This window comes from Sciurus carolinensis, chromosome 9 (genome assembly GCF_902686445.1).
Source record: "Sciurus carolinensis chromosome 9, mSciCar1.2, whole genome shotgun sequence".
In the NCBI taxonomy this organism is placed as follows: domain Eukaryota; kingdom Metazoa; phylum Chordata; class Mammalia; order Rodentia; family Sciuridae; genus Sciurus; species Sciurus carolinensis.
This window is the reverse complement of record NC_062221.1, coordinates 21,836,760-21,857,453: the sequence shown is the minus strand read 5'-3', so window position 1 is coordinate 21,857,453 and position 20,694 is coordinate 21,836,760. Positions and strand designations below refer to the sequence as shown.

The following is a 20,694-nucleotide window of genomic DNA, read 5'->3' as shown; positions in this document are numbered from 1 at the left end:
ATGCGTGAATCCCAAGGTCACAAGTCAAGCTGGAAGAGGACACTTGTGTAACACTATAAGGTTTATGAGTTTCTATACATTCTAGGGATTTTTGCAACCTTTATCTGATTTAATTTTCACAGCAAACCCCGATAATCATTCACTAGTTGCTCAATTTTATAATGTGAGAAAACTGAGACAGATTAGTAGCTAGCCCAAGAATACATTTTTTAATGAGTAAAAAGAAAAATATGGGGAAGACAAATATAAATCTGCTGGTAAAATCTAAGCACAGAGCATTAAACGTCAGGTTATCATTTTTAATAATAAAGTCTAGAAATACTCTGTAAAATATACAGATTTTTTTAAAAAGCCTTATACAGGTTAAGTATCCTTAATCCCCAAATCCAAAATGCTCCAAAATTCAACATTTTTTTGAACACCAACACAATACTGTGACCTCACATGGTGTCACAGTTAAAACACAGGCACAGTGAGTTTACTGCATAAAACTGCTATCAGAAGTCAACAGGAAAAGCTACTCTGAATTCTTACAAAAGTTTCTAAATGCTCGTGCTTCTTTCTGTACTTTTCATAGACAGGTGGACAGTAACTGAAAATTGTTAACAGGTAATAATGGAACACACATTAAGAAACATTAGTGAGAGAAGACACCTCTCATTTGAAAAGGTCTTAAAGTATTCAGCAACAAAAATAAGAGAACACTAAGTGTCTTGCATAGCTTAAAAAACAAAATGCCATCAGGGTATGTGTATAAGTGTGCGTGATACATAAATGAACTCAATGTTTAGAATTGGCTCCCATCCTCGAGATACCTCATTATACATGAACCAAAAACTTCCCCCAAAATTCAAAATACTTCTAGCCCCAAGCATTTCAGCTAAGGGATACTCAACCTTAGTATCCTGATAAAGGCTGCAAAATACCTAGAATGTGTAGAAACTCATAAACATTATAGATGTTACACACGTGTCCTCATCCAGCTTCACTTGTGACCTTGGGGTTCACACATAGCAGTATTAGTTAATGATAGCCACATTTCTTACCACAATCTAGGCAAACAAGAAAGCAAAGGAACTACATTTGAAAAAAATATTTTTAAACCATCTGTGGAAAATCTATATCAAACTAAAATATACTTCAAAAATTAATACAGATTACAGAGTTCTTTGCCATATTTTTTTTTTCAGGGTGCTGCAGACTGAACTCAGGGACTTGTGCATGTGAGGCAAGTTTTGCTATTTAGTCCTCACAGAGTTTTTAAGACAAATAAAAGTTGAGATAATGTCACTAGCAGACCAGTTCTAAAGACAAATGAAAGCATTCTTCATGTGGAAAGAAAATAAGCCAGATGGAAACTTAGATCTACCCAAAGAATGAGGAGGGCTAAAAACATATGAGCAATGATAACAGTACTTTTTTCTCAATTTAAAATCTCCTTAACAGACTGTTTAAAGCAAAATAGCTAACAATGTATTGTGGGATTTGTAATATATACAGAAGTAGTGTAAAGGATGAAAGGGGACGAGTGGAAATATTATATTGTACAGTGCTTTCAAGAAATCCAAAGCAGTATGATATTTTTTAAACACACAGGGTGCACACTGGTAACCTAGAATAGGTCTTAACTTTAGCAATACTGTCACTGTGAATTTGTTACAGAGGTCTGTCCTGTGCATTATAGTATATTTAGTAACATCCCTGGGCTCTACCAACTAGATGTCAGTAGCACATTCTCCAAGTTATGACAAACGAAAATGCCTCCACGTATTTACCTGTCTTAAGAACCCAACCTAAGGGGGAGCCGCAAAGAGACCAGCGGCCCGGGTGAACCAGTCGACCAAACCCAGAGCAGCACACTGGGTCTCACCGCCAGCGCCCCTCAGGTACGGTGGCGGTCCTGAGTGGCCTGCCGGGGCCCTTGGAAACTAACCTCCCAGGCAGGTCCTCACAGAGACAGGGCCCTCGGGTTCCCAGCACTTCTCACACTGGGTGCCGGTGCAGCTCTCTGGTGCTGTTGGCCCGGCCCTCCCTGGTCTCTCACCCCTTTGTGAGAAGGGCCAGTCAGCAAGGTAAGATAGGTAAATACTTGGATGTGTGCAGGCTCTGCCACTTAATTTTTATTAATTTGAAATAATTTTTACATAGAAGAAAACATCCCAATGAAGGAAATTCTAACAGGCTCCAAGTCTCTATGGGAATTTAAAAACTGTCATCTGTTTCTACCTGTTCCTTAGGTACAGACCTTTTCCCAAAGTACATTTGACTCCGCTATCCCACTTCTCAGTTTATACCCAAAGGACTTAAAATCAGCATATGGCAGAGACACAGCCACATCAATGTTTATAGCTACTAAATTCACAATAGCTAAACTATGGAACCAACCTAGGTACCCCTCAACAGAGGAATGCAACAGAGGAAAGAAAAAAATAGAATATGTGTGTGTGTGTGTGTGTGTGTGTGTGTGTGTGTGTGTGTATGATGGAATATTACTCAGCTTTAAAGAAGAATGAAATTTTATGGCATTTGCTGGTATATGGATGGAGCTTGAGATTATCATGCTATGGGAAATAAGCCAATCCCAAAAAACCAAAAGCTGAATGTTTTCTCTGATATGGGGATGCTAATTCACAGGGGGTGAGGGCTGGGAAAGAACAGAGTTACTTTAGGTAGAAGGGAGGGAAGGGAGGGAAGGAGGTATGGGGGAAGGATAGTAGAATGAATCAGACATTATTATCCCATGTACACATATAACCAATCAACCACTGGTATTCTACATCATGTATAACCAGAAGAACGAGAAATTATACTCCATTATAGACGATGTATCAAACTGCATTTTACTGTCATATATAACTAAAAACAAAAAGATTAGAGCAATCAAAAATGCAAGTGGGACAAAACAAAACAGAAGATTTCAAAATTGTAAAAGAAAACACATTGTTATGATAGAAAACTTGTTATGTTCCCTTCAGTTGATTCAATATAACATGAAAAACTGAACAAACAAACAAAAAAAAGGAACCCTACTCAAGCCTGGAGTGGTAATACACACCTGTGTTCTCAGCAACTGGAATCACAAGTTCAAAGTCAGCTTCAGCAGCTTAGTGAGGCCCTAAGCAACTTAGTAAGACCCTGTCTAAAACTGAAAAATAAAAAGGGCTGTGGATGTGGTTCAGTAATTAAGTTCCTCTGGGTTCAATCCCTGGTACCAAAAATAAATAAATAAATGAATGAATAAAATAAATAAATAAATAAATATAAACAAATAGACCCCTACTCTATAAGAAATGTTAATATTGATGGTGATTAGTAAACATAATGCTTAATTTTTAAAATACTGTCCAATTTCAACAGAGAAGGCAATTCACTACACACATGGAACAAAGCCCAAGGAAGTGAAGCTGGCTGGAAGGGTGTTCCCATCCTTTTTTCCTGAGATAAGGTGGGTTTGTTCTCATTCACTGATTGTGGCAGAACTGTGAGGAAGGAAAAAAACAATTCAAACCAGACTTTGGAAAAAGAAACAATGGGAAATGGTGAAAAGTAGAACTGCCCCTTTGTGCACAGGGAATAACTGCTCTACTGACAAAGAGAGACTCTTGCAGTCATGCTGGTGGGGACTAAGGACTGGACTTGTACACAGGAATATGATATGTATAAGCTGACTTTTAAAATTTACTTCTTTCACATGATTTGACCACATTATTATTTTTTTCATTATTATTAGTAGTAGTACTTTTTCTTTGTACCGGGGAATGAACCCAGGGGCTCTTAACCACATTCCCAGACCTTTTTTTTAAAAAAAATATATTTTATTTAAACATAGGCTCTTGCTAAACTGCTGAGGCTGGCTTTGAACTTGTGATCCTCCTGCCTAAGTCTCCTGAGCTTCTGGGATTATAGGCATGCACCACAGCACCCAGCTATCTTATTATTTTTTTTTTTAATTTGTTCTAATTAGTTGTACATGACAGTAGAGTTCATTTATACATTTTGATAGATCATACATAAGTAGAGTATAATCTCTCATTTTTCTGATTACACATACTGCAGGATCATACCGATCATATGTAGTCATACATGTACATGAGGAGCAGTTTTGACCACATTATTATTGCTAAGCAGTCACCTAAGATTCTCCTATTACTTACTGCAACACTTAAACAACATAAAAAAATAAACAATATATAAATAAACAAGCCAAAGGGTACACTGCAGTTTCATTTACTTAAAATTCAACAAGAGTGATTAATTACAAGTTGGCTAACCAACCTTAAAAAAGGAAAATCAAGACCAAATGGCACAGGGATGATTTGTGGAAAACTTGTTCTTTTAAAGTCTTTTGATAAGTAAATTATTTAAAATTTAGACAGACTTATTCTATAATTTACTTCTGTTTGACGTAGTTGGAATGGGGGAAATAAGAAGGTCAAGTTGCTTTTTCTAGAGTTTCATGAAAGTCTGCAGCTATGTCCATATAAAGAACACTTACAGAATAACAATTTTTTATTTGTCATATTCCTCTTCCCTCAATTTGTGTTATTTATAGCTTTCTTAAGATATAGGGTACAGGGCTGGGTTGCTGCTCAGTGGTAGTGCACTTGCCTAGCATGTGTGAGGCCCTGCATTCAATACACAGCACCACATAAAAATAAAGGTATTATGTCCACCTACAACTAAAAAATACATACATTTAAAAAAAAAAAGATACAGGATACAAAATATATTTTCCTCCTAAGATTACATATCGATGTGGCTTGTCTAAAAGTATATAAATTCTTTTTTCCATTTTAATGTAGTATTAACTAAAATTGGGGCTACTGAATTGAGAGATTTCCATTTTATTTCTTTAGTAACTTATAATGCAAGGCTGATTTTTAGTACAGCAGTCACCACCCTTTCCCACAGGTTCACTTTCTGTGGTTCCAGGTTAACTGTGGTGTGAAAACATTAAAAGGAAAATTAGTAAGATGAATTATGTCCTCCTGCCCTGTCCTGGCAGAGAGCCACCAAGGAGCCTGCCTACCCAGCTGAGGGGGTGATGTTGCCACCTCAGTGGACCTTGAAAGCAAAGTATTAAGCCAAAGAGAATTATTCTCGAATTGTAAGGTTTATGCTATTGGCCCTGTTAGGCTTTATATTTATTTAGAAACTGTTCCCCATTTCTCCCTTTTGGGATAGATGCCTGTCCTAAACTGTATTTCAGAAGCATGTATATTCTTTGGCTTCAAAGGTTCAGATCTGGAGAAGAAACTGCTTCAGTATCATTTGGACCTTGAAGCTCACTCATATCTGATTTAGATGATACTTAAATGAGGCTTTGGATTTTAGACTTCAGCTCTGGTGCTGGAATGAGTTAAGACTTTCAGGTTTGTTGGGGAGTGAGGGATAGGTGCATTCTGCATGTAAGAATTTGGGGGGACCAGTGGCACAACGTGATGAACCGAATATTTGTGTCTCCCCCAAATTTGTACTTTTAAATACTAACCCCCAACATGATAGAATTTAGGAATGGAAGAGATCAGGTCACAAGGGTGGCAATCTCATGAATGAGGTAAGTGCTCCCATAGGAGAGACCCCAGAGAACTCCCTTGTTCTTTATGCAATGTAAGGACACAGAGAAAAGATGGATGTTCTGAACCTGGAAGGGAACCCTCATTAGACACTTAATCTGCAGATGCCTTGATCTCAGAATTCCCAGACTCTAAAACTTTAAGAAATAAATGTTTGTTGCTTAAGTCATATATACAGTCTACAGTAACTTAGTGTAGCAGCCTGAATGTACTAAGACACTGCCTCAACTTTGAAAGTCAGCAATCTTTAAGCACAGGGTATCAGACATGACTGAAAAGAGGTCACTTCTGCTATGGATCTGTCCTAGGATCTGTGATTAGGAAAGACAGAGGAGTCAAAATTTGGCTGCCTACCAGGACATCACACACCTCAGTCATTTATGGCACTTCTCTTCCACTGTACATATGCTTAGTCACTGCTCCATTAGAACAGAGGGCTATGTGAAGGGAATATCAAACAGAATGATAGAAGGTTCTAAAGGAACAGAAAGAGAGAGAGTGAGGTGGGGGGAAGGGAGGGAGGGAGGAAGAAAGAAAGAGAGGCCTACAAGATCCCTTGAGTATAATATCCTGAAGCAGAATCAGTTACTGAAACTACACACACTACTTGGTCACTAGACAGCAAATGCTCAGCTCTGAAAATATATTAAATATTACTAAAGTAAAACACATGTACTCCTCATTCCAGGGAAATATCAGGATAAAAATAACTCTAGTTAATAAAATCAAAGCAATATCTTCTGAACACCAATAATCTTAAATATTAAATCTTAAATATTTCCTAAACTGCGGTCTGAAATGATCTTTTCACCTCTAATTTTCCTTAATGTCACTAATATTAATTCTTCTTAGTGTGAACTTAATACTTAAATAGCAGGTCTAAAGATTGCTGATGTGTAAAATCTGCAACCATAAAGGAAAAAAGTTAGTAACAGAAATCTAAGCATTGCTTTAAAATTAATAATGAAGAAGTAATATAAAAAAGTTCTGTACTTTTAAAAATAGTAAGCATCCTCTGCTAACTCTTTCTCTTTGATACCACAATAGTTCAACAGACTTCATGGGCATTTATAAATGTGAAGGCCTCTTGATCAAGTCTGCTCAGGTCACGGCAACAACTTTCCACAGTACTGGACAAACAGGAATAATACAAAGCAATGTGCATTTAATATGTTGCAGTTTCTGCATAATTTTACAGATGTCCCCACTTACAGGTAATCATTAACACCCACAAAATAAATAAAAGCATGAGGAACACATTTTGCTTTCAACCCTAAAAACTATTCAAATGTCTTAAAAGATCTCCTCACTGCCATAAACCATGCTGTCAAGATTAGCATGAAAGTCATTTCCTTGACTTGTTTTTCCCAAGAAAATGCTTTTAAAACACAATATAGTAACACAAAAACAAGAAAAACAACAAGAAAGAAATTTTTAACTGTGCATTCCTGATTACATTTACTCTCTTCATAGAATGTAGTATGTTAATGGCAGAATTATATTATAATTAGCTGAATAAGTCAAAAAAGATATAAATCAAGAAATCTATTTTCTAATAAAGGAAAAGAAAGTCATAAAAAAAAATCTATGGTGGTGCCTACATCTGATGAAAACAGAATAAAAACAATATCCAGACATTCTTAAGAATGCCTATGATGGCGTCATATCTTGGAAAAATATTAGAAAGACATTCATAACTAGTCAAATCTAGCTGTGCATATTTCCTAAGCTCAATAGTTAAAAGTTGATGTTGACATCACGAGACTCTTGACACATCAAAATATTTAATCCTTTCAGTAAAAAATATGAAAACAAAGCCCAGAGACACAAAGTATGATTTTTAACATAGAAAATATTAACATATTTCTGAAGAAATTACATAGAATTTTTAACTACAGAGATGCAAAAATGTTACAGATCTTTTAAAGAAGACAGAAAATGCTCTAAGACACTAATTCCATTAGTTGGGTGCTACACTTACCACTAAAAGTACTTATTTTACATGTGCACAAACTCTGGTGGGAGTTACATTACTTTCTGTGCATATGACTGCAAAAGTTGGTCAGCCCAAAGTAAGGATACCAAATGCAGCTTTTAAACCCCCAACTTCACCCATAAAAGAAGTGGCAATGAGCAAATAAAGATTATGTTCATTGAAATGTTAACATTTTCAATCTAAATATTAAAATTCAATCCTCAATATTAGTATTTTAAACCTATTAAAGAATTCAAAACATTTAATCCCCCAAAACTGAAAGACAAGAATTTTTACACTAATAATCACATCACAGTTATAGAAATAGAAAGATCCAACTAGTCCTTTCAATCAAAATTATCCAAGGCAAAAAATATTTTTATGAGGTATCTGTTGGGTGAATCTGTAAGAATCTAAAAAGGAAAAATTTGAAAATCTAAGGGGTTAACAATATTAAATGTAAATCAAGAGTTATTCTTACCACAAGGTGCTAACTAAACACAGTTCAGAAGAATTTAGGTCAGCCAAGATATACTGAAAGCAATTATGAGTTTAAAGAATCCCGTTAAGTTGCTCACCAATAAATTCATGGTGATGTTTAAAATAAAGTTATCAAACAAAGAAGCAGCAACAAAGCATTCGATATAACTGCATTATGACAAAGACAGATTCTTACATTAAAATTTTTGAACTCTTACAAAATTTTTAAAATATTACCATAAAAATAACTAATTCTAAGTATGATTTTGAAAGGTTCTGCTTAACTAAATCACATCCTCAACATGGACATTATCAGCTAAAACTGAGTAGTATATCCAGCTTAAGAGATGTCATCCACACTGCTTAGACAGGTATAATTAATTCTAGTCTCATTTGTTGAAAGTGTATCATCTAGTTTAATTTTTACTTGGGAGTTCCTGGAAAATATTTGGTCATAAATGTTATTTAAAAATCCTATTGCTGCTTAATTATGCAATGGTATATGTACACAGAAATAAACAAATATATTAAGTAATACATATTTTGGGGTTCTCTACTGTGCAACCAACAGCACTACTGGTCATATTGCATTCCCCTTTTTCTAAGGTAACAATTTAAAACAAAAAAACCAATTTCTTGAAGTTAACATCTTCAAATTATATGAAACACTTAGAATTTGTCATCTAAGAAATATCTTCTTTTTCCTGTCCAGCAAATATTTTGGGGTTCACTAGAATTGCCATCTCATTTAAGGTAAGGCTACTATATCATATTTCAATAAATATCAAAATCATAACATTTTTAAATCAACCACTAGAAAAAATAATGACATTCTAAAGAGGTGAGCAAATTTGTATTTTAAATCAAGTACGGAAATGAAATTTTCAAGAAAATATTGAGAAAAGTTTCTTTTACTTTTTTTTGCATTCAGAAATGTTTAGATGCAGGCATTTCTACTAAAACAAGGTTTGAAAACCACACAGCTCTAATTCAACTAATACTATGTCTTAAAACTGTTCCAAAATCAAATTTTAAACCCATTTTTCACACTGAAAACAGTTTTGCTTAATGTAAAACTAGTAAACAATTTCAGTTAGAATTCAGAATTTCTGAATAAAGACTTAGCAACTCTAAAAACAAGTACTGTATCAAACAGTACAAGTGGTTCATACTGTCTTAAAATGTAGCAGCTATACACTGGCCTAAAATTAAACTCTGCTTTCCCTTTGTATATTATTTAGGAAAACATCAAAAAAAAAAAAAAAAAAAAAAAAAAGCAATGCCCCCCCCGCCCCCCCCCCACACAAACACAAAAGCCCAGGTTCTCTTTAGACATCTGTATTGATTTACCTGGAATTTTAACTTCTAGACATTAGAGAATTTTATTTTATTATCAAAGCTCTGGAAAAACAGACAGGACTTAGTTTCCCACTACCATACAAGCTGAACAGGGTTCAGTATCTAAGAACTGGGATGTATTTACTTCACCCCACCACATCCTACTCCCTGACATGCATTGGGCTTTACTGGCTAGGTGAGGCTGTGGACAACGTGAAGCACATTTCAATCTTACGTTAACCTCTGCACTGCTCCATGAAGCAGATAACATCCCTTCTCATAATCACTCATATTTACTCCACCCACTTTTTAAATGTCAGGTAAGGATTTTTTTAATAGTATACTGGGTTTTAAATTAAGTGAAAACAAAGTATTTTAAAGATACAAACAATGAAAAACCTTAATGAACAGAAAAAATGTTCAGAAAAATCTGAGTAATTTATTCATGCACAGCAAATGAACACAAGGACAGAGCCTCTGGGGGAAGCACTACCCTGCCTACATCTGTTCAGTCTCTAGAAATGAACAGTGAAAGAATAAATCTCTGTTGTTTTAAGCCACCAAGGTTGGAAAAACTTGTCACAGCAGCCAGGAAAAATTAATACACTGAGGAAAAGAATATAAACTAATTAATTAATTAGTGTTCAGTAATATATATTAAAAGACAAATCCTTAAAACATACAAACTCTGAAGTAAAAGGGTAACTCAATCATAAGTAAGATACAAAATATGATACAGTAAGCCCAATTTTTTAAAAAACACAGTAAAACAGAATGGGTCTTCTCCATTTTATTGATAACTGGAGGTCCCCAACACTTACCACATCACTAGCGCTAGAGAACTCATTGTTAACCAGACTCTCAAGAGCCATCCATCGAACAGGCCTGTTTTCATTGTCCCCTAGGCAATGATAGTCCATGGGGAACAAGTCTCTGGAGAGGGCATTGTCTGTGATCTTAACTTGGAGTGTGTCATCAATGCTGAAACGTAAAAACATGAACATCAAATGCAACCAGGGTATTAAAAAAGTATGAAACACTATTACCCTTAAAAAAAACACAAGTCCCCCTGTGACTCCTAGAGAGAATCCCAAATGCAGGCAGCACTATTCATCAAGTGACAGTAATGAGCTCATGGCACCTACACACAGTTTCTAGCAGCCAGGTCTTTATGGATCACTTCCCTTCTGGCCAGGTAGCTCATCCCACAGGCAATCTGAATAGCCATGTGTACCAGGTCTTGTTGAGAAATTGCCTGTGGTAACAGAAAATGACAAGGTTTGCAGATAGTACAAAACTTAAGAAGGTAGGTGCATATTTTACTCCACAGCCCTATTCTACCCATAAATACTTCTTTACGCTTATACAATGAGTTTTAAAAGCCTATTTCTTGACCATGAGTATGTTTCCATAGATCCCTAAAATGTGCTTATATCAAGTATAACTCTTATTTTGTATATGACTTAACATTTACTTGATGGTCTCCTATCATCTGTTAGATTTATCTCCTGGACATCCAGTACATACAGTAGCCACTCAGTAAACATCTGTTCAATGAATGCTGATTCTCAAGGTAATACTTCAAATGCTTATTATTTAATAATTTCTTCTTTCTTTTAGAACAGCAGTTTTAATTTGGAGATTATCCCCTGGGGATCATTTTCAAACTAATCCAAGTCCACAGCTCTCTTACGATATGCTTCTCCAGTATGCCAGAACGGCGGGCTGAGGAATGACGTTCTGCCTCAAGTGACACTGATGCGCCAGCTCCAACCACTTAGCTGGGAATCAGCTTTAATTCTGTCAATTTACAAACTAAGTGAAATAATCAAATGCTATTTTCTCATAGCATTTTCTCATAGCAATTGCAATTAACTAAATTCTTATACATCTTAAAATCAAATTTAATAAATTTACGAAACACAGCACACAGCAAAACCTAAAAGGTTTTATTACTACGACTACTGTAATGTGTTTGGAATCTGACCAAATGCTTCACAGCTAAGTGCACAAGCAATAACAAGAAATTCTTAGATGAGTGACATCTTACAGTCAACCATATTAAGAATATATACAATTATCTCCCATAATCAAGACCTCTAGTCATCACCAACTTTTGGTACAAACTAAACTTTTGGTACAACTATGGACCAAAATGGCTCTGTTAAGTCCATTTCCTTTCCTAGAAGGGAGATTTTGGACAGTGCCTTCAAAGAATTATTGGGAAAATGACTGAGATGGTGCTACAGAGAGTTTGAGATTATTATGAATAAACACATAACAAAAATATAAGAAAAAATATAAGCACTGGCCAAGTGTATACCTCAGGATAGGAATTATCCTCTAAATCAACAGGTTGTAAATATCATTTTAAATTTCCTTTTGCAGGCCTTTAAACAGCTTATAGATAAGAATGTTAACATCTACTTTCAAAAATATTATCAGAGACTACTGGTAAGTAATAGGTATTTGGGCAAATTGCTCACCTGTGGATTATTGGCCTCTACTAATTTGCACTGCCGTAAAAACAATTTAAGATTCCCCCAATTCATGTAAGGCAGTATCACCATGGGCTTTTCTCCTTCTTCTATACACACGTGAGTAATAGGAAGAAGATTTCTATAAAGTAATGAGAAATTGAGATAAAAACACATGAAATCTAAACTTTGGGGCTTATTTTAAATAAAAAGTAATAAAGGTCATCTAAAATAAAGCAAAATCCCAAATATATTTAGAAACATGATTATCATTAAAAATGTAAAATTAAAAAAGCTCTATGTTTTTAAACCAGACTTAACTTAAAATATTTCCTGTATATGCATTTTTTTGGTACAGCAATAAACTCCAGTGGTTTCCCATATACTGGATTCTCTAAAGACATACTCTAGCCACATTAATCTTTACCCTAAGGGTACTCAAAAACACCTTAAAAATGATTTGTCCACAAGTATATTTTGATCATATTCCACTTATTCCATCATCACACTTAAAAAAAAAAATTCATACTGCAGACAAGAATATAATAATTGAAAGGTCTTTAAGAGGCTGAAATTGCCACAAATGCAAGTACTGAGCTGGTCACAAAGGATTTAGAATTGGATTTTTGAAAACCAGGTTTCCCATTTACTATCTGGAAGGACTCTTTCTTTCTCTGCTTTAGTTATCATCACTTGAAAACAACTTGATTGCCCAAAAGTAATGAAAAAACAATAGGATAACATATAACAATAAAGAAGTCACAAAGACATGTTATGAGAATATGAGTAAAAGTTTACAGGAAAATAAGATAACAAAATTCATGTGTCCACAGAATGATTACAAGTATAGAGAAAAAAATAACTCTGAGTAGAAATATACTAAGAGTTAAGAGATGGTATCTTTCACTTGTGGGATTATAGACAATTTCTACCTTGCTTCTATTTCCTACAAATTGTTTGAATCTGGAATGTATCACTTCTAAAACCAGTCATGAAATTGTGTTATGACCACTACTGCCCAAGTGGCAAAGCTGTGGGTTCCACTTGGATTTTCAAAAGTTACTAAGAGGGAAAGCACTGACCCTGAGGAGCTAGGAAAGTGAGAACTCAGAGATCAGTGGACCTGTAAGAGGTGACCTCTAAAAGTCTTCTATTTGTATTAGAGCTGAAGAGTGGCAGCAATTATTAGCCCACTGTGTTGGCATAGAAGCCCACTTCTGGGGAGAAGAGCTAGGTAATCTGTAGGACAAAGATCAAGTAAATGAAGAAAAGAAATTCAAGTCTTCAGCTGATTTCAAAACCTGTGCTTTCCCCTGAAGTTCCTCCCAGGGAAAAAAGGGGGCTGTGGGAAAGACTACAGAGCCTCCTTTCTACCAGCTCCCATGTACTCTGAAATGACTACAGATTTACACTCAGGATTAACTTGAGCATATGGTAATTTAGTATGAATATGGTAAGTTGTCCCATCTTTTTAACCGCAAGAATACGTCCCTGTTCCTTTCTTTGTGACTGAAATATATTTAGCAGAATCAATAGCATTTTATCTACACTGGATGAGGTCAGATCTTACTCTAACACCAGGTGAAAGGTAACAGCTTCATGAAGATGTTTCCCAGTATAAATGGCTGCTCTTCATTCTGCCCATTTTATAAAGAAAAAGGGAATAAACAGGAAATCCTGAAATCTCTAAGATAAGTGGATGAGAGCAGGAGGAAGAATACAGGGAAGGTGGAGGAATGGTGGATTAGAGTCTGGAGATCGACACAAGAACTGCCTCCAGCTCTCAAGCCTCGCAAGGGCCCTCCATCAGACACTCAAGCCAACAGTGGAGGAATTAAGTCACCAGGAGAAATAGTTCAACTCTGGTACTTCTGAAGTTATTAAAAGATTGTTATCTTTCATTCATACAGGTATTTTAACTTATGATAAAAATCCTTCTCACAAATTTCAGTAGAAAAAGTGAGATATATTTTAGTATTTGTACAACCTTTAATGACAGAATGCTCAATATTTGGAATTACATATCACAATCAGTTAAAAAAGTAAAATCTGAAACCAAGTGATCTTTCTTGCTGAATGTGCTGTATTTGTTTGGTAAGATCTATAATATGAATAGTCTATAGACATTGGGGGTCAAAAAGAAAGGTGTGGTAGGCTCTAGTCCCCTTAAAAATGAGATAAATTGCCAGGTATGATGGTGCATGCCTATAATTCCAGCAGTTTGGGAAGCTGAAGCAGGAGAATTGCCAGTTGAAAGCCAGGCTCAGCAATTCAGCAAGGCCCTAAGCAACTTAGTGTGACCCTGTCTCAAAATAAAAAAATAAAAAAGTTGGGGATGTGGCTCAGTGGTTAGGCACTCCTGGGGTTCAATCCTGGTACAAAAAAAGGAGAGAGAGATTAACTGCTATAGTGAATGTGAAGAATAATGTTTTCTACATATTAATAACGTGCTTTGTTCATTATGTCTAGGAGTTCCGCCATCACTTAATAGCCAAGATGAACAATTAACTATGACCAAGCTATAACTTACTTTTAGAAGCCTTTCTTCCCTCATTAAATTGTCCACTACCGACCCCAATTCAGAATATCAATTCATGCCATTACCTAAGAACGACCTGGGACTGCTAATCCATCCTGGTAGGCTGCTGCAGTCTCACAGCATTAAGGTGCATGAGAGAAATGCTGCAAATGCCTGCTCCAAACATTTCCAGCCCAGGCATCTTTAGGGCTACAGTGGATATAAAACTGATTCTTGGGAAAATACTGGCTTGGTTTACATTTATCTCTGCCACACACACTACTGTATACACTTTTCATCTAAGAATACTGGCTAGGCGCAGAAATACTAAGTTAGTATGACACATTGAAATACTTTTGGCGCTCGCCTAAAGTCAGTGTAACAGAACATCACGCACGCCCAACACTGCCAAAAAGGAACTTCCCAACCGATCATTTCCCAGTTCTTGTCAAAAGTCTAAAGGAAACAAAATGTGTTTTTTTAGAAAAATGTGGTCTAAGGGATGATTTGTCCATGCATTCCTACAAATGATGAGTTCTGTTCTTGGACTGAAACAGGTCCATGGAAGGCAACATTCTTGAGCTATGTTCCTTCAAAGGAACATCTTCACTCTTCCTCAATATTGTGAGTTTACTTTTTTTCCCTAAAGGTCCTTACTTTTTTTTTTTTATTTTTTATTTTAATGAAATTAAAAGGGCAATGTCTACAGTGTATGACAAACCTAATGAGACACCTATCTTGGAATTTCAAACTAGGAAAACGTTTTCTTCTCCCTCAACAACTTTGTTTCTTTCTCTTCTGCTCCTGAGATTTACCTCTGGTTGACCAGAAGCTAACAGTTATTTTACATTCAATCACAGCAAAAATAGTTGTCTCCTTAGTGTTTGCTTGTGTTCTTTTCCACCACAAGGCCAAAAAACTAGACTTTGCTTTCATTACCATTCATCTTACTTTTTAACAGAATTCAAGTAACTGCCCAACACCCACAGAAATTAGAATGCATGCCTCTTGCATGTATCACTTTGTATCTCCTTTTTTTTAAAATTTGTTCTAATTTGCTGTACATGACAGCAGAATGCATTTATACATTTTGATAGAACACACATTAATGGAGTATAATCTCTCATTTTTGAGAAGTCCATAAACATCTTCCAATAGGGATGGTCAGTTTTATTTTTTAAACAAACAGACAAATTTTCCATTGGCACATAAATTAAAGTGATAATGCTTTAGAAGGAAAAAAAAAAAAAAGGTCTTGCCTTGATATTGATACTGCCATATATGATACTATATTTAAGCTCCTCCTGGAAGTTTTCATTATGGCTCTGTGAATAGGACCAATGTGAAGTTTTTAAAAGAGCTCTTCACATAAAACCCTAAGTGCTTTTAAAAAATCATGTTATGACCTAATGATCATATATATAAGGGATTAGTTAAATTAAAAATGATATTGCCATCCAAGGAACTACTATGTAGCCTATTTATTTATTTATTTGGTACTAGGGATTGAATGCAGAAGCACTTAATCACACAGCCAAATTCACAGCCTTTTTTATTTTTTATTTTGAGCAGGGTCTCACTAAGTTGCTTAGGGACTTGCTGAGGCTGGCTTTAAACTTGCAATGCTCCTGCCTCCACATCCTGAGCCACTGGGATTACAGACATGTGCCATCGTACCCAGCTTTGTTGCCTTTTAAATGAGGACAAGGATCTATAATTATAGACATAAAAGGCTGGAAACGTTGCTTTATTAAATTAAGAAGCATGTTAACTTCATTAAGGGTAAAATAATATTGTGATTTATATAGGAAAATGTCCTTTTTCTAAAAAGTATGCTGGAAACATACTAAAAGTGCTGATGGCTAACTTACTATAAAATATTTCCAGAGAAAATACAGATAGATGGACAGATAGATACCTGTATCTAGAGATTAGACAGAAATACAACATACATGCGCAGTCACAAAAAAGCAAACATGGTGAAATGTTAACTATCGTTGCACCTAGAAAGTGAGTTTATTAGTATTTCTTATTTTCATCTTTGGTGTTCTGTGTGTTAAAAATTTTCCTAACAAAATACTTTCTAAACTATGTACATCATTATCCTATTTTTAAAAGGGAAGTGTGTGTGTGTGTGTGTGTGTGTGTGCGCGCGCGCGCACACACACACTATTTCTGAAGAGTTCAAGAGTTCAACTATCATTACTCAGATGTGGGTTTACATACTGTTCTATATTTTCTTCTTTATACTTGTTTATTTGTAAAATGTCTCTGATGAGCATGCATTTTACTTTTATATTCAGAAAAATAAAAAGCGATTCCAAAAAGTTTTCAATTTAGAATTCAAATAAAAACACAGCTCTGGGGTTGCAAACTGGAAACTAAAATGCTGGTAGCTTCTGCTCTCACCTGTGATGAAGACCCCGCAGCTTGCAACTTTCAGTGAGCATCATTGTCACCTGAATTTCAGATGCTTGATCTATAGAAAGAAAAAATTATCTTGAATGATATTACATAAACTACATATATATTACATTAATATTTTTGCTATAAGTAAATAACTACCTCGGACTGTGAGGTGAATTTTCATTTTAAGTTACAGGTAAATCTAAATAGATCTCAAGTTCTATTGCAGTACAGTCTCATTAATTAGGTCAACTTTCAGAGAAATTTTTACATAACAATGAGAGAGTCAGGAAGGTTAAAATATAGTAGAAAAAGCAATTTAACTAACTGGAAAAATACCTACAACACATGGCATATAAAAAACTAATTTCTTTTTTTCTCCTTTTTTAAACAGTTCACACAAACCAGTATGGAAAAAAATTGAAACAGAGGCTGTGGATTAAATATATAGTTTACTGAGAAAAGAAAAAAAAAAATGACCAACAAAATTACGAAATGACTCTCAGGTTCACTCCAAAGTAAAGAAATGAAAATTAAACTAGGAGATGTGATTTTCCCCCATCAGATCTAAAGAGACCAAGAATTCGGCTACCTGCCAATTTGGGCAAGAGTGTGTGAAAACAGGCTGAACAACAGCATCTTGGGTAGGGGGGAGAAGTAACATGTAACACAACTTCAAAACAGACACACTCTGTATATCATCAATACCACTGAAAAACAACTCAAGTACACATCAAGAGCAAACTAACTACATTGGTACATGAGAATACTCTGTGCCTCCTTTTTTAAAAACGAGATAGGTTTACATGTACTGAGAGAGGGATATCTTAAGATATAGATTAAATTATAAAGCAAGGTATAAACCAAAGTTAGATATATTGGGGAGCACTTTTCTCCTATTTGGGGAGAAAACTGTTTATGGGGAGATTTTACATTTTGCACCTTTCTATTCTGTCTGCACTCTGTAAACTTACAAATCTACAACTATAGTAAAATAACCACAGGAGTTTTGATTGTAGACGATAGTCTATTTTATTGTTTTCTTCTTCTTGCCTTTCTCTGGTTAAAAACAAAACTAATATTAAGTTAGTGGAAGATTAATATAATGATCAAATTAGGATAATATTATTTCTTTTTATTTTTAGCTTCTAAACTCATGGTTTTTGATCCAAAACAGCAAGACAGAACTAAAATTGACTTTAAAAATCCATGTCTTTGAAAAGACATGACAATGCAATTTACCAATTATAATCAGTATTGATTAAAGTAAAGCCTTTCTCCAGAAGAATTTTGAAGCCATAAAATAAATATTTGCACAAATCCATGAGGAGTCCTCATCTTAATAGTGTAGAGGACTTTTGCCACCCATTGAAAATACTATTTTCTTTACATTTATAGTGCATTTCCATTTTAAAACTAAAAATGAATTTGATTTTTTTTAAAGTTTTTAAATATCAAAACCAAGTGAGTATAATGTATCCTTAAAAATATTTCCAAAGAAACCAATAACTAATTTTTATGGAAACAATAAGAATGCTAATAAACATTTCTAAAGTTTTTGATAAATGCAATAAGAAAAAAATTGAAAAAAATTGGCAAAGTCCAAGATCCACAAATTCCAGCCCCACCCAGTAAAATATTGAAACTACAATAAAACCCAGTCCACTGAGCTCAGGCACTAATGACTATCCTACTTCTTAAAAGCAGAACTGTCAAAACATAAATCTCAAATATCATTTGTTTCCAAACCTACCAGAATCTCACTTCTTGCCTCATTCCCTCCCATTACATGTTATTAGCATTCCCTTTCTAGACAACTTCTCTGAGTTAAGATCTATGTACAAATGTAGAATAGGGGGACCGAAAGCCAAGGACTTGAACTACTTTTTAGGAAAAGAAGCCTCCCACCAGTGTCTGCCAGAATAAACTCTAGTTGTCCAAAAACTGCTTAAAAGGATCCTTTTGTAAATGGTGGAATGTCCCAGATGCTCTTTCTGTAACCTAAATAATTTCTTAGGAAAATATGGCCAGAACTACTGGGGCATGGTAGGATCTTTTGAGAATTAAAAATAAGTAATAATTGGGGAAAAAGGATAGTTGGTAAGCATTTACCTTCAACTGGTAAGATCCAAGTACACAAAAGGTTAATTTCAGGATGTCATTTTGTACTGTTTTTTTCAAGTCCTTTACTTTGATAAGCATGTTCAATTAAGCAAGGACTATATACATTAGATAATTATCTAAGAAAATTTTCAAAGTGGAAAAAAGCAATTTCATTCATTTATTATGAACTCATTTTTTATGGATTACTTCTCCAGTCTTTTTATTTTAAACAGTGAATGATCTATCTTCAAGATGTATAGATATAAAAAGGGTACTATTAATTCTAAAAATCACAAGGAAACATAAATGATGTTAAAAATGGCTTATTTCATAAAGGAAAGATCAGTATTCTCTAAAAAACTTCATTTTTCCATTTTACATAGAACTTCTAATTGTACAGTATGTAACAAAGCATACAAATTTGTGAAAAACTTTGTTAGTTCCACATAGCTTCAGTTAAAAAATAGAAATAACATCCAAAAGAATAAATCTCAGAGATACTTAATCAAATGGAATTATCTCATTAACAATTTTGAGACAAGTATGCTTGCTCTCCGTCCCCTGTGCAAACCATGACTATACGTTGACTAAAGACTCACTGTGCTCTCTCTTATTTCTTTCCAGCTGAGAGAACATAGTGTGGTGAGGCAGAGAAACAACCAAGTGACTACTACACCTTCCCCCCACACACCCCCACACACACGGAAAGAGAAATCTCATCTTTGAAAGAGTTCCAGTATCCACATTGTGCTTCTTTATTGTTTTTATTTCCTTTTTTCCCCGCTTCCTACCTTAGATCAACCCAATGCTGTATGGAAACCTCTTTTGTTAATTCAGGATTCATTCAGAACAAATAAATAATACCTCAGTTCTGAATGGTCCACAGGATATTTAATAACCCTAGAAGAAATGTTAGAATAAGGAGAAACGTTCCCTTAAAAAATGGGAAAACCAAAAACAGTTGTTTTATTAAACGTATGGTTCAAATTTTATCTTTACAAAAAGTAATATATAAACTACCCTTCAAATCTACTCAGAAAGTCTATTGGGATTTAATGTAAATATAAATCTTTAAATGTGTTCTGGGGGCTAGAAATGAGTGGGTTAATAAAAGCAAATACCAAATGGTATAGTAAGTTAAACCATTTGTTTACAAAAGATAAAAGGGGTGTGTGTATGGGTGTGCTTATTTGCCACAGCCTTAAACAAGCAATTTGCTAAATTATAGGCAATTAAATTTCAAAGATTTTTCTTAGAACCAAAAATAACTTATTTAGCAACAATCAACATAAGCCCTTCATACTTTCCAAATATTCCTTTAATTTAGAAACAGAATTATTATAAATTAACTTTGTAAATCTCATAAAATTTTGTCACCTCCTACTCATAAAACTGAATAATTTTTCCCTCAATCTCTGTAAAGTGCTAAACTTGTTTTTTAGAAACTAGTATCCTGTCATTTCAACCTCTGTCAGATACTGAGAGACATTAAGCACCCAGTACATTACCAATTTTTCTCACTCTCAAAATGAGCAAATAAGAGAGTTAACTGAGGATATAGTTCAGTGGCAGAGCATTTGCTTAGCATGCATGAGATCCTGCCCAGAACAACAGAAAATAAAACATTAAATAATTAAAAATTAAGTATTATTTAAACTTTTACAAGTATCAGGTTTAAGCCGTTAAAATTCTAATATTTTAAAGAGTTGCTAGGGAATAAGACATATGCAAATAATACTGTAGTGTTCTGATAGAGGAAATCTCTAATTGAATAATTTATATGAAAAAATAAAAAATTAGGAATCACATTTTGAAAATTAA

At 34.6% G+C, this 20,694-nt stretch overlaps 1 protein-coding gene across 2 annotated transcripts in view; it reads right to left on the bottom strand.

Moving 5' to 3' along the window:
* Ryk (receptor like tyrosine kinase) overlaps positions 1–20,694 on the bottom strand; it is a 100,373-nt gene that overhangs the window by 2,778 nt on the left and 76,901 nt on the right. For both annotated transcript variants that reach the window (XM_047563742.1, XM_047563743.1), the window contains exons 10-13: positions 16,774–16,843; positions 11,856–11,988; positions 10,515–10,624; positions 10,191–10,350 (exon numbers count right to left, since the gene is read on the bottom strand). In XM_047563742.1, the coding sequence (XP_047419698.1) occupies positions 10,191–10,350; positions 10,515–10,624; positions 11,856–11,988; positions 16,774–16,843 (473 nt within the window). The remainder of the gene's footprint in view (positions 1–10,190; positions 10,351–10,514; positions 10,625–11,855; positions 11,989–16,773; positions 16,844–20,694) is intronic.